This window comes from Chinchilla lanigera, unplaced genomic scaffold (assembly GCF_000276665.1).
Source record: "Chinchilla lanigera isolate Chin_1 unplaced genomic scaffold, ChiLan1.0 scaffold00017, whole genome shotgun sequence".
In the NCBI taxonomy this organism is placed as follows: domain Eukaryota; kingdom Metazoa; phylum Chordata; class Mammalia; order Rodentia; family Chinchillidae; genus Chinchilla; species Chinchilla lanigera.
This window is the reverse complement of record NW_004955418.1, coordinates 1,468,552-1,481,028: the sequence shown is the minus strand read 5'-3', so window position 1 is coordinate 1,481,028 and position 12,477 is coordinate 1,468,552. Positions and strand designations below refer to the sequence as shown.

The 12,477-nt window shown below is 42.1% G+C and overlaps 1 protein-coding gene across 5 annotated transcripts in view; it reads right to left on the bottom strand.

Annotated features, from left to right (window-relative positions):
* The window catches only part of Sil1 (SIL1 nucleotide exchange factor), a 260,709-nt gene that overhangs the window by 102,324 nt on the left and 145,908 nt on the right, over positions 1–12,477 (bottom strand). For all 5 annotated transcript variants that reach the window (XM_005382084.2, XM_013512923.1, XM_005382085.2 and 2 more), the window contains 2 exons: positions 9,781–9,901; positions 6,302–6,401 (listed from right to left, as the gene is read on the bottom strand). In XM_005382084.2, the coding sequence (XP_005382141.1) occupies positions 6,302–6,401; positions 9,781–9,901 (221 nt within the window). The remainder of the gene's footprint in view (positions 1–6,301; positions 6,402–9,780; positions 9,902–12,477) is intronic.

Sequence of the window (12,477 nt, the reverse complement as noted above, 5' to 3'; positions counted from 1 at the left end):
TCGTATCAGCAATATCTTCTCAGGTAACAGAGATGTTGACCATAATGAAAGACATGCTTAGTGACTCTAGAGCAGATACAAATTAAAAAAAAAAAAAAAAAAATAGATGAGCTTAGGAAAATGATGGAAACCATGAACACCCAACATAGGAAAGAAATGGAATCAAACAGATACCCAGGAGATTAAAAATTCTGAAATTATATGCAGCAAAATGAGCCAATGTGAGGGCAGAATCTCACATATAAAAGACAGGATTGTGGTTAGCAATCACAAAAAGAAAGATTTCTTTAAAAATAGCAAGGGACTATGAGAAATCAATCCAGTAGCTCTTAGGTGATACAAAGAAGGAAGGAGTGTAGAAAGGTCATACCAGGGAAGGGGCCTTGTTTCTGCAGATATAAGGTAGGCCCAGAGAGTTGCCAGCTCCAGGAAGAAACAATGGATGAGGCCATCAGTGGTAGCCCTTAAAAAGCTCATGGGTAGTATAAAGTGCAAAATCACAGGGGTTTACTCTGAAAATGACTCTACATGGCAGACTAGAATTATAGAGGAATCCAGAGCAGCATCCACCATATTTGAAAAGATGTAATCACCCATTTGGGGAAGGAGTTAACTAACAACTTAAGAAAGAGCCACAGAGTAACTTCACTTCAGCATTCCCACTGTTACGCTGCAACAGTAAACTGGGTGGGAGATGGCTGTAAGAGACAGTCACGGAGAAGGTGTGGGCTAGACATATGACCCTCAGAGAAGTTTAAGCTCAGGCCAAGAAGGATACACAGACCCTCCCCTTCACTGGTGAGAAGGCAGGCCCAACATGTGGCTTTCTGAGGTGGCTGGGTCTCAAAGTGCATTAAGACTTGCATTAAGTACAGCAGTCTGTTTGAACACCAGGCCCTGCTGTCCACAACAGAGACTGTTGATCTTACTGCTTTCTCCATCTACCAAAGTAAGCAAGGACATGCCTCAGATTAAGTACACAGAGAGTCCTCAGGAGCACAGGGATACCTCACAAATCCACAAGCTATAAAGATAGGTGAAGAAGACTGACCTGCTGGATTATAAGACCCTGGAAAGAAACCATCCATTCAAAAATACACAGGGAAAAAAATACACAGGATTTTTTAAAAAACTTCTTTCCTTTTCTTTTCCTTCATGGGGAGGGGCTTGCATTTTTCTTCCCTTTTTCTTTTTTAAATTTTTTTGTTTTCTTTTAAAAAGTTTTCTTTTTTCTTGTTTGTTCTTTTCTAACTCTATTAATTATCTTGTATTGCTTAATAAGATCCTTTATCTCAGTTTTCTCTCCTTCTCATTTCCTACTGATTAACTTCTCAAATTTTAATCTTTTAATTCTCCATTCCCTTTCCTGTCTGTCTTTACTAGAACAACCATCTGCTTTACCAATCTTCAGATAGTTAACTGTACCCTACTGTAGAATTCTTTTCTATTGTTACTTTTATTATACATGTGTATGCTTGGAAAAAACCCCAGAATATATATGTATATACACACATACACACACACACATACATATATATGATTCATTACTATCCATGGTTTCAGGTAATCACTGGGGGTGTTTGAACATAATTTCCCCAGGTGAGAAAGGGGACTACTGTAATTCCATTTAGTTCTTTTATTTTTGTTTCCTTTTTTTTTTTTTTTTGAGACAGGGTCTTGCTATGCAATTCAATCTGGCCTCAAACTCAAGACAATCTTCCTGCCTCAGCCTCCCAAGTGCTGGGATTATAGGCACGTATCACCATACCCAGCTTATTTGGTTCTTTTAAAATATCTTTTATTTCTTTGCTGCATTTTCATTTGTTTGAATCAATTATTTAGTGAATCAGTTTTATGAGGCTGCTTTAAAATCCTTGATAGATAATTCCAGCTTCTGAGTCATCACAATGTCTGCATCTGCCTTAATTCAGGCTGCTGTAACAAAATACCACCAAGTGGGTGGCTTAAACAACACACATTTAGTTCTCACAGCTGCAGGAGCTGGAAGTCCAAGATCTAGATGTCGGTCGATTCCATTCTTGGTAAAGAACGTTGGCCTACCTGGGAGAAAGCCACCTTCTAGCTCTGTCTTCACATGTTGCTAGAGTGCCACTCCCTCTCTTTTCCACTTTTTTTTGGTGGTGTCACTGGGGATTGAAACAAAGGCCTTCACACTGAGCTACATTCCTAGCCATTTTTATTTTTACTGTGATAGCATCTCATACTCTATAAATTGCCCAAGCTGGGTTCCAACTTGTAATCCTCCCACCTTAGCCTCCCACAGTGCTGGGATTACATGTATGTGCCTGGTACCATGCTTGGTTTCTCTTCTACTTATTTTTAATGTCCATTAAAAACCATATCGGGGGGGCTGGGGATTTAGCTCAGTGGCAAAGCGCCTGCCTGGCAAGCGCAAGATCGTGAGTTCGATTCCCGGTACCGGAGAAAAACCAAAAAAAAAAAAAAAACATATTGGGGGCCCAGCTCCCATAATCTTACCTAATTCTAATTACATCCCAAAGGCTCCATCTCTACATAACATCATACTGGGACATGTGGTGGATTAACTAATGGTCAACTTAGAACACACAGCTGAACTGAGTCAGCATGTTTCTAGATGTGGAAGGCCCACCTAAGGATTGTTGTCAGCAGCATAAAAGGCGAACTGGAGGGGCAGATAGTGTGCTGCTGCTGGAGAAGCTTGTCACACTGGTTTTCCTGATGTGAATTCAGCTGTTCTCATTGTCAGAGAAGCTCGGGTCCTCACTGTTGCTGAGGACAGCTGTGGTTCTCTTTGGGGGAGCTCGGTCTTTACCTTGAACATTGTTTCCTGGCTCCAGTGCAGATCCCTCAGCCTGCTGGCACAGATCCTTCATCCTGCTGGCACAGACTTTCTAGCTTCTACCACTGACCTTTGGGCCTTCCTAGTGCAAATCCTTGATACAGACTTGCATGAGACATTGTTGTGGGCTCTAGGCCTCCAGCTAGACCTATGGAGGACACTACCACGGGCTTTAGGTCTTCAGCTGGACTCATGGAGGATATTGTCAGGGGCTCTAGGTCTTCAGCTGGACTCGTGGAGGATACTGCCATAGGATCCAGGCCCTCAGCTGGACTCTGGGTCTCTAGCATGTGGACAGATCTCCAGCACTCCTCTGCATTTGACTTTTTAGGTGAATATTATAAAATAATCCTATAAATTATGTGTCCTGTATTAAATCTATTCCTTTGCAAACCCTGACTGCAGCATAGGAATTTGATCCACAGCAGCACCTATTACTTGGTTTTCCTAATTCAGGTTGTGGTTTTCTTGGTTCTTGGTAAGATGAGCAATTTTCAATTATATTTTGAATATTAGCTTGTGAGACTTTGGATCACATTTAATTTTCTTTTTCAATAAGCAATTTAATCTTGGTGGAACGATTCTGACTTACTTACGCAGGTTGGGGTCCCAGTGATAATTCAGTTTTCAGAGACTATGGAGTCCTATTCTGGTCTGCGTCCTTTGTGTGGGATACAAAAGCTAATGTAAAAATCTGGGCAGTGTTCCCCACTGTAGTTCAGTTCTCAAAACTTTTGCTGTGCTAATTCTGGTCAGCTTCTTGTGGTTACTACAGAGTTTGTCCAGGAGTTCATACATAAAATTCGTTTGCCCTTTTTTTTCCCTGTTACTGTTGTGGTACCTGGCACCATTCTTTTTTATTAGCTTCTCAATCATCATACATAATGAGTTCAAGGCCAGCCTGAACTACACAGCAAAACTCTCTCTCAAATAAATAAATGTAGGTATGCATGTAATAATAGGTAAGTGTCTTGGTTACTTTTCTCTCATTGCTGAGACAAAATATCCAACACCCAAAATTAAGGAAGGAAAGGTTTATTTAGCTCACAGTTTGTGGCGGTTTCGGTCCATAATCAGCTGGCTCCAAGGCAGTGGTATGGCACAGGGCAACTGCTCAAGGAAGGAGAAGATAGCAAAACGCAGCAAGAGCAAAAGGGAAGAAAGCAAGCCGTTTTCCCTCCCTTATGTTGTATGCTGGCTATCCATCCATGCCATCTCTGTGCCCTCCTCTTCCACCAGCTCAGGATGTTTACAAGGTAAGGACCCTGACCCCTTGCTGAGCTAAACTTCTAGTGTGTCAAGTTGACACACTGTATCAACCATTACAGTAAGATATAGGTGAACAATAGCTGACAGGCTAAGACATAAAGCACTGAACAGTATATATCGTAATAGAGGGATAAATAGGTAAGATTCATCCTAACAACCCAAATCTGTTGAGTGAGACAGAGATTTCCTGAAAAGCAAGGACCTACACTAAGATATCCACTGATAAAATGGAACTGATGCTCTTTTTCACAAAAAAGTTAAATCCAAGAAACACAACTGAGAGGTATGGCCCCCCCATCTGATAATGTCTTTATAAATAGCAAACACACCATCCTGTACTTAAAGATATCACACAAGATGGTTTTAAAAAGTAATAAGCTAAAAGTATGTTGACATCTGTAGCTAGATGCTTTAAACATGTAAGGAATTCCCAAATTTATTTTGAGTCAATTTATTTGCCAGTCCCAGAGCCAGTGCAGACAGCACACTGGCAGTGAGCAGAGTCCTGTCAGGCCAGACAGGCTCCAAATGGAAGTAGAAGAAGGACCTCAGGACCCAGCAACCTCAATGAAGGAGATAACAACATTAAGCTCCACAGAAGTAAGAGGAAACAACGTGACAGCACCAATCCCTGCGCCAGGCACCCAGACATGCACTCTCTTTCCTCCTGCTCTCGCCTCCATGCAGTAGATCTGCTTTTTCTCCCAGTCCCAGCTCCCCAGCTAATACATCCACCCGAGAATGTCTCTTTATGCATCGCCTTCCTTCACCCACTACCACTGCCACCACTGCCCTGTTCCTAGGTTCCCACGACACACATACTCCGTGGTGGATACAGCTTTGGTAAAAGAGCAAAGGCACAGAGACTTGGCTGGGATATCATCATGTCTTAAATAGATCAATAAGAGCCCCCCTTACAAAGGTCCATTTGTCTCAGAAATAGTTCTAAAGCATCTGAAAGACCTAAGGCTTTTTCTATAACGTATTAGTGCTGTCCTTTTAAGACTGGGGAAGAGGACAGAGAGGAAGACAAAGGCAAAAGAGACTGTAAGGAGAAAGAGGAAGGAAGAAATGTCTTCAACACAGCCATCAGAAGCGGCTTTTTCCGGGACTAATAGGACTCAACTGGAAATGTAAAAAAATGACTTGTGACATTCCCTGGCTATTACACAAGCTCAGGATCCATCTAAAAGGAAGACTTCTTCCTGATATAGTTTGTATCTGTGAACCATCCCAGACACCAGGGATACAGCCAAGGAGCTTTGCTATGATTCTGCCCCTTTTTCCTTCTCACTCCCTTAGCTCAGCCACTTGTTTTATATTTAAGGAACCTGAGGTCCAGAAAGGATACATTTGCCACATGCTCTAAGGACAAAGATCCAAGTTTCTTCCTTCCTGGTCCAGCTCCTCTATTCTTTTGGAACAAGTTTGTGTCTAATCCCAGTGAGAGGCTCTTTCTGGATTGTAATCTCCTTTTATCCTAGTCATGTCTATGATAATGGAGAGTGAGGCCACCTCAGCACTATGCTACAATTTTTCTGAAACATGCAGGGAAAGTAGAGTCCTTACCTAAACCAGACAAAAATGCTCCTAGTACTGTTTTGTTTTGTATTACTGAGGAGTGAATCCAGAACCTTCACACTCAGCTACATTTGTGGCCCTTTTTTATTTTAAGGAAGGATCTTGCTAGGTTGCTAAACTGTCCAGGCTGGGCTCAAATTTGTAATCCTCTTGGCTCAGCCTCCCAGAGTGCTGGGATTACAGGCATACACCACCATACCCAGTTGGCTCTTTTTGTTATTGCGATTATCTATAAAAAAGATTTCTTATTTTTCATTTATGGGTCTTTTAATTATTTTACAATATGATTATCTCACATTTACTCTAGAAGCTTTGGAAAAAGTGATTTGCTCCCATACAAAACCAAGGCAAGTCAGGTACAGTGGGGGCACTTGTGTAATGCCAGCTTCTCAGGAGGCTGAGACAGGAAGATCACAAGTTCTATACCAGGCCAGTTAACTTAGGTAGATGCTATCTTAAAATAAACTTTCAAAAGGATCAAGGATGTAGGTCAGTGGTAAAGCACTTGCCTAGCATACACAAGGCCCTCGATTCAACCTCCAACACTGCAGAGACAAGAAACTAAGACCATCCTTCAGGCTTACACAGGCTAAAAAGAATGTCGCATACCTCATCTTCCTTTGAACTCTCTCTCTGTGCTCCCTCTTTGAATTTGGCCAGTGCGCTCTTGAGGTCCTGAGACGTGTAGGTATTGGTGTTGATATCCAGCCTGCCCAAAACAAAACTGGGAATTAAGAGAAAGGTATGTTCCCCAAGAAAAGCCCTAGGTAGCTGCTAGGGTAATATAGGCCAACCCAGCTCTAACCTTGAGGGCACTACCTTACCATGCTGACAGGGTGACCTTCCCTTGAAATTAGGGTGGAAAGACACAGCTGATAATGGGATTATTTCACAAAAGAGGAGGAAAGGCCACAGGGCAGACAAAAGCCCACCCTGAACAGACAGCCTTTATCTAGGTGTTTGGGCAGAAATGAACATGGAAAATCTGTGTCACGCTGTGCTTTGCACACATGCCAGAGCAGGGTATTCTAAAAGGCAAAGGGTGCAGAGACAGGGTGTAACTTGCACCCATTCAGGGGTGGGGATGACAGGGAACTGAGTCCCCCAGAGTGTGTCTTACCTGATTTAACAAGCTAGTCTGTCTTCACAAAAATGACTTGGATAGATTCATATCTTAAGACCAACCTTCAAGCCCAGAGGAGAAGCAGGAGCTATGTATGTGTCAACCTGACAAAGGGAAGGATCTGACATGCCCTAGAGTAGAACCAAAGCCAGCTACCTTCCATAGCTAGCCTCCAAGGGAAGTAAAGGCACCAACGTGGCAGTAATCCCAAGAACCTGCAGAGACTAGAGTAATATCCTCATGATGACTCCTAGAGGAGATCCAAGTAACAGCTATTCATCTTGCCTGGAGAGAAGACATCCACTGGGGGTGTGTAGGGGGGGGTCTCACCACTAGCTCTCAATTCAGTTCCATGAAGGGAGGTAAGAACAAGACTGTCTGGCTATGACCAGGTGAAGACTTGAGAGGTGGGGTAGAAGGGGCTACTGTCCTGCTGTACTCCAGGGCAAGATGAGCATGTCAGCTGCATAGTCTAAAATCCCAGATCTCGAGTCTCAGCATTCATGAAAGGGACATATACTCAGTCCTCTACTCTTCCAGTCTTTGATTCATCCTAGAGACCCTTTAGGGCTCTGAGGAAAACACCTGTTTTCTCTAAGCCTCAGATCTTTTAAAGTAAATTTTTTTTTTTTCTGGTACCAGGAATCAAACTCACGACCTCACGCTTGCCAGGCAGGCACTGTGCCACTGAGCTAAATCTCCAGCCCTAAGGTAATTAATAATAGCTAATTATTCTCATTTATTGAGGACTTACTCAGATGTCAACCATGGGTTAATCCATTAAAAGTAATGTTTCATTCAAACAATTGTCCCATTCTTTGGGCCACATGTCATCATGACTCTCAGACACATAACTCTCACCCCCACTACATGCACACAAGCACGTGCCTTTCGCACATGCCCAGCCGCATCAGTACAGTCTCACTGAGCTCACAGCACTATGTCACCTGGTCAATGCCTTTGGGCTCTGTTCAGCTTGTCTTGCCATTGGCTATAACTACTTAGAAGGAAGAGGAAATGTCTGGCATTTTATGGAGACCATTCCAGAGCAGAGGTTCCAGAAACACTCCAAAGGAGAGAAGAGGCAGGAATAAGAACAAATTATTCTCCCTTATGATGCCTCTGCAGACCACATGGATGGCCCTGCTTTTCCTGGGTGGCGGGTACTGGGGAGCAAATGCAGGGGTTTGCATATATAGTACTAGGCAGGTGTTTCACCACCTACTTATATTCCTAGCCCTTTTTATGTTTTGAGATGGGGTCTTGCTAAATTGACTAGGTTGGCCTTAAGCTTGAGATCCTCCTGCCTCATCTCATAAATAGGTGAGATTACAGACATCTGCCATCATGTCCAGCTCCTAACTCAATATTTTTAAACCAAGGAGGAAATAAAACTTGGATTAGACATGAGAAAAGACCTCTCAAAAGTACTCTGAGACACTGACATAGGGGTATATGGTGTGTGTGTGTGTGTGTGTGTGTGTGTGTGTGTGAGAGAGAGAGAGAGAGAGAGAGAGAGAGAGAGAGAGAGATAGAGAAAGGTTGGCAGAGGCCATAACAATGACGTGATTATTTCTTATATGGTTGTAGGAAGAGTAACTATATGACCTGAGCTCCTCCACTATGATTGTATCTGCACAAATTGGGGAAAGGAAAATTCTTCCCAGTTTGGGGTAACTGTAAGGAAGACAATATATCTCGATATAAAGGAGAATCTTCTAATAGCAAAAGCTGCCCAAATCTGGCTAGACTGCTCTGTGACACTGTGATTGCCACCTGACAAAACTACACATGTACTGGCCGGATGACCTTTTGTCAGGCATGTCAAGGAAAAGACACAGGTAAGAATTGGGCCTCTAACTCCCTTTCAGATTCATGCCTACCTTCAAAATTTGTTAAAATAATACAAATTGAAGGACTGAGTTGTGCCTACTCAATCTATTAATTCCCCAAATGTACATGTTTTAGAACAAATCACCTGTAACAACGTATGATAATATTTTAGGCTTTGTGAGCTATCCGTTCCAACTTTTCAACCTTGCCACTACAGCCAGAAAGCAGCCATGGACAATACGTAAAGAAATGAGCATGGCTGTTCTCTAATCAATACTTGTGGATACTAAAATAGGAATTTAACATAATTTTCATGAGTCATGAAATATTATTTTTTGTTTTTCTCAACCCTTAAAATAAGTAAAAATCAACTTAGCTTATAGACCCAAACAGGCCGCATGCAACTGGCTCTCTGGTCCCTGTGTCAGAATCTTCATGGCGGGTACTTTTCACTACGCTACCAAACTGCACAATTCTCACAATCCCTGCCACCTCATGCCTCAACCTCCTTCTTCCTCATTCAGGAAATACCAAGCAAAGAAACCTTGTTAATTTGAAGTAATGAACAGAAAAATAGAGACTGTTAATTCTCTAAAATCAAATAACCTAAACTGGTTATTAAAAAGTAAGGCAACCTCCAACCACTGACGAGGGCATAAGTTTCTACTGGTACACTCTAAGAAAGCCTGTTTTAATACTGACTAACAAGAGGAAAAGTTAGTCTGAATTAAAGACTTTAAAATGCAATTTTATTGTTCACCAAGGAAGTATTACTGCGAAGCAGAAGGCCTAACAGGCCTGTTTTAATGAATAGATGACTCATCTGTAATCAGCACATTAATTGTTGGGATTCAAATGGGTGCTCTTAAAGTACTGGGAAAAACAGCTTCATTTTTAAAGCAGGTTAAACATTCCCCCTACAGCCTTTTTTAAAGTATCAGTTCGCTTTAGCAAACTGTTTCTTTCCAAAGACTGTAGAAGTAAACTTTTATATCACCCTGACAGATTTATCACAAATCTGATGCTATTAAATTTCAAATTTTAAAAATCCACGTGCATTTGGGTAACACTTTCAGTATTTCAACATCAGCGTCAACACTGAACCTCCCAGTCCCTATATTTAACATCATACCTTTTGCCTTTTTTCAACCCTTTCAAATTATTTCGGAACTTGTCTTCGTGCTGGAGTTTCACCTCTCTTGCCCCAGTCTGAAGATTCAGTCTTACATGGGATCCTGCAGGAACAGCCTGGCCTAAAAGCCAAGAAGAAAAAAGGATCATATGATCTAAGGTCCCTGGAGGGACACTGTGTCAGTTACCTCCTCTGTCCGGTCCTTCCTCTCCCTGTAACCTACACACCCCACTCACATATGCTGCTTTGCTAACCTACAAGGGAACCTGTAAGAGGCTGAGGCAAGGTGGAAAAGATGATACACACTTGAATCTAGAAACCAACATTCCCTTATCAGAACCTGCATATTTAAGCTACTCCGTGCTTTCTTTAAATTGAGCAAAGACACATTTTGTTCTGTGCACTAGGTGAATGGTGGATGCCCGCTCACCTTTCAGGATGTGGACAGATTGTTGTCTCCTTTCTGACCTATTCCTGCCCCTTCCTGGAGAGTCCCAAAACTCCTGCTTTCTCAGCAAGCTTCCTACCTCAACGCCCTCATCTGTTTAAACAGGCTCCCTCTATGAAGCTCTCTCCTCCCTGAACACAGGATTAACTGTCTCTCCTCCTTTTGAATTTCTCTAGCCCTTATGTCAGAGCTTGGCACAAAAAAAAAAATTGTGGCTCATAACATTTATGAGAAAGAAGGAGGAAGTGACTGGAATGCAGGAGGACACAGCAAGCCAAGAAGCTGGCAGTGGAACCAAGACAAACTGAAAACTTACACCCACCTATTTTAGAGGAACTGATCCATTAGCTGTGAAAACAAGTGTTGTGAATGGATAGCTATTTCTATGCAGTGCACAAGGATGGTTGAAAAGCAACTGTGCAGAAAGCACATACCACAACAGAATGTTACACTCATTCACTCACTCACAGAAGTGGTATCTACTGGGCAGTGATTATATACCAGTCCACTGTGCTAAATTCTAGGAACACAAAGATGAATGTTAATGGCTGCAGGGATGAGGCATTTCAGGGAAAGGGGCCTTTGGGAGACTTGAAATTTTAAACAAAGGTGGTGCTTCTGATACTTGGACTTTGACCTGCTTTCTCCTGCTAAAGGATAGCACTGCCTTACTAGTACTGCGTTTGATTCAAGAACCTAAAATAAGGGCAATCTACAAGTATTTCCTCCAAGGAAACATAGCACAAGTTCTCAGCATGATAAGGTAAATTCTGAGTATAAAAAGGTAAGATGCAGCAAGAGTTCAACACTTTTCTTAACTCCAGCAGGTCCACAACGAACCCTTATGTTACTTTAGCCCCTCTGCTCCAACCAAGGAGCTAGAAAAACACACATGTGGCTTCTGTTCTGCTGTACCACTTCAGTAGGGAGATCTTATGGAACCTTGGAATATAAGGGTATATGTGTAATTACCTCCCTTTAATCCCTGCCAAAATGTGGGGTTTTCATTTATTTTTGTTCTTTTGAGACAGGGTGTAATGGTTGATACATTGTGTCAACTTGAGAAGTTTAGAAGTTTAACTAAGGGACTCAGCAGGGGGCCAGGGTCCTCACTTTGTAAATATGTTCATCCTATGCCAGAGGAGGGCTCTGAGATTGTGAGTACTACATACACCTGCCCTAGGGGATGGTAACCTGCTTACAATATAAGGGAGGAAAAGAGGCTTGCTTTCCCCTTTTACTCTTGTTGCTTTTGCTGTCTTCTGACCCTTGAAGTGTTGTCCCTGTGCCACCCTGCCTTGGAGCCAGCTGATTATGGACTGAAACCTCCACAAACTATGAGATAAATAAACATTTCCTTCCTTAATTTTGGGCGTTGGGTATCTTGTCTTAGCAATGAGAGAAAAGTTACCGACACACTGGGTCTTGCTATGTAGTTCAGGATGGCCTTGAAATAACCATGTAGCCCAGGCTGGTCTTGAACAAACAAACATTGATAGTGAATCCTCAATACAAATGAAGCCAGACAGCCGGGTGTGGTGGCGCATGCCTGTAATCCTAGCACTTGGGAGGCTGAGGCAGGAGGATCATTTTGAGTTCAAGGCTAGCCTGGGCTACAAAGTGAGCTCAAGGCCAGCCTGAAATGCATAGCAAGATGCTGTCTCAAAAAGACAAAAAAAAAAAAAAAAATGAAGCCAGACATGGTCACATTTTACAACAAAATGAAAGACAGAGTAGATGTTGTTGACGAATTACGCAGCAACTTTGATGTCACTCAACATATAGTGTTGGCCAATAGTTGTGTTTTACTTAATCCTAAACATGTCAGGCATAGTTTCATAGTTTACAAAGAAAACAAGCACAAAATATCATGGAAAAATTTTCTTAGAGAATTGGGACTGTAATTGATACATGATCAATTACAACAGAGGAAGAATACTATGTATCTGCACAAAGAACTCCCAAAAGAATTCTGGAGCAGACTGGTGAACAGACAGGTGAACCTTCTCAGAAGGAACCTTCTCAGAAAACAGGAAGACCAACAAGCTGTCAGGTACATCCTACCAAAGAATACAGAAAAATAAAACTCAAGGTGTGAAATGTCTTCACATCTAACAGGGAATATGTTTTTATACCACATTTGGAAGGTTTATTTGGCATATACTGCCAAAAGCTTCAACAACCACAAAATGATGCAAGTTGTTTGTCAATTGTTATATATTTGGTTGGTGTACAAACTGCCAGGCGTC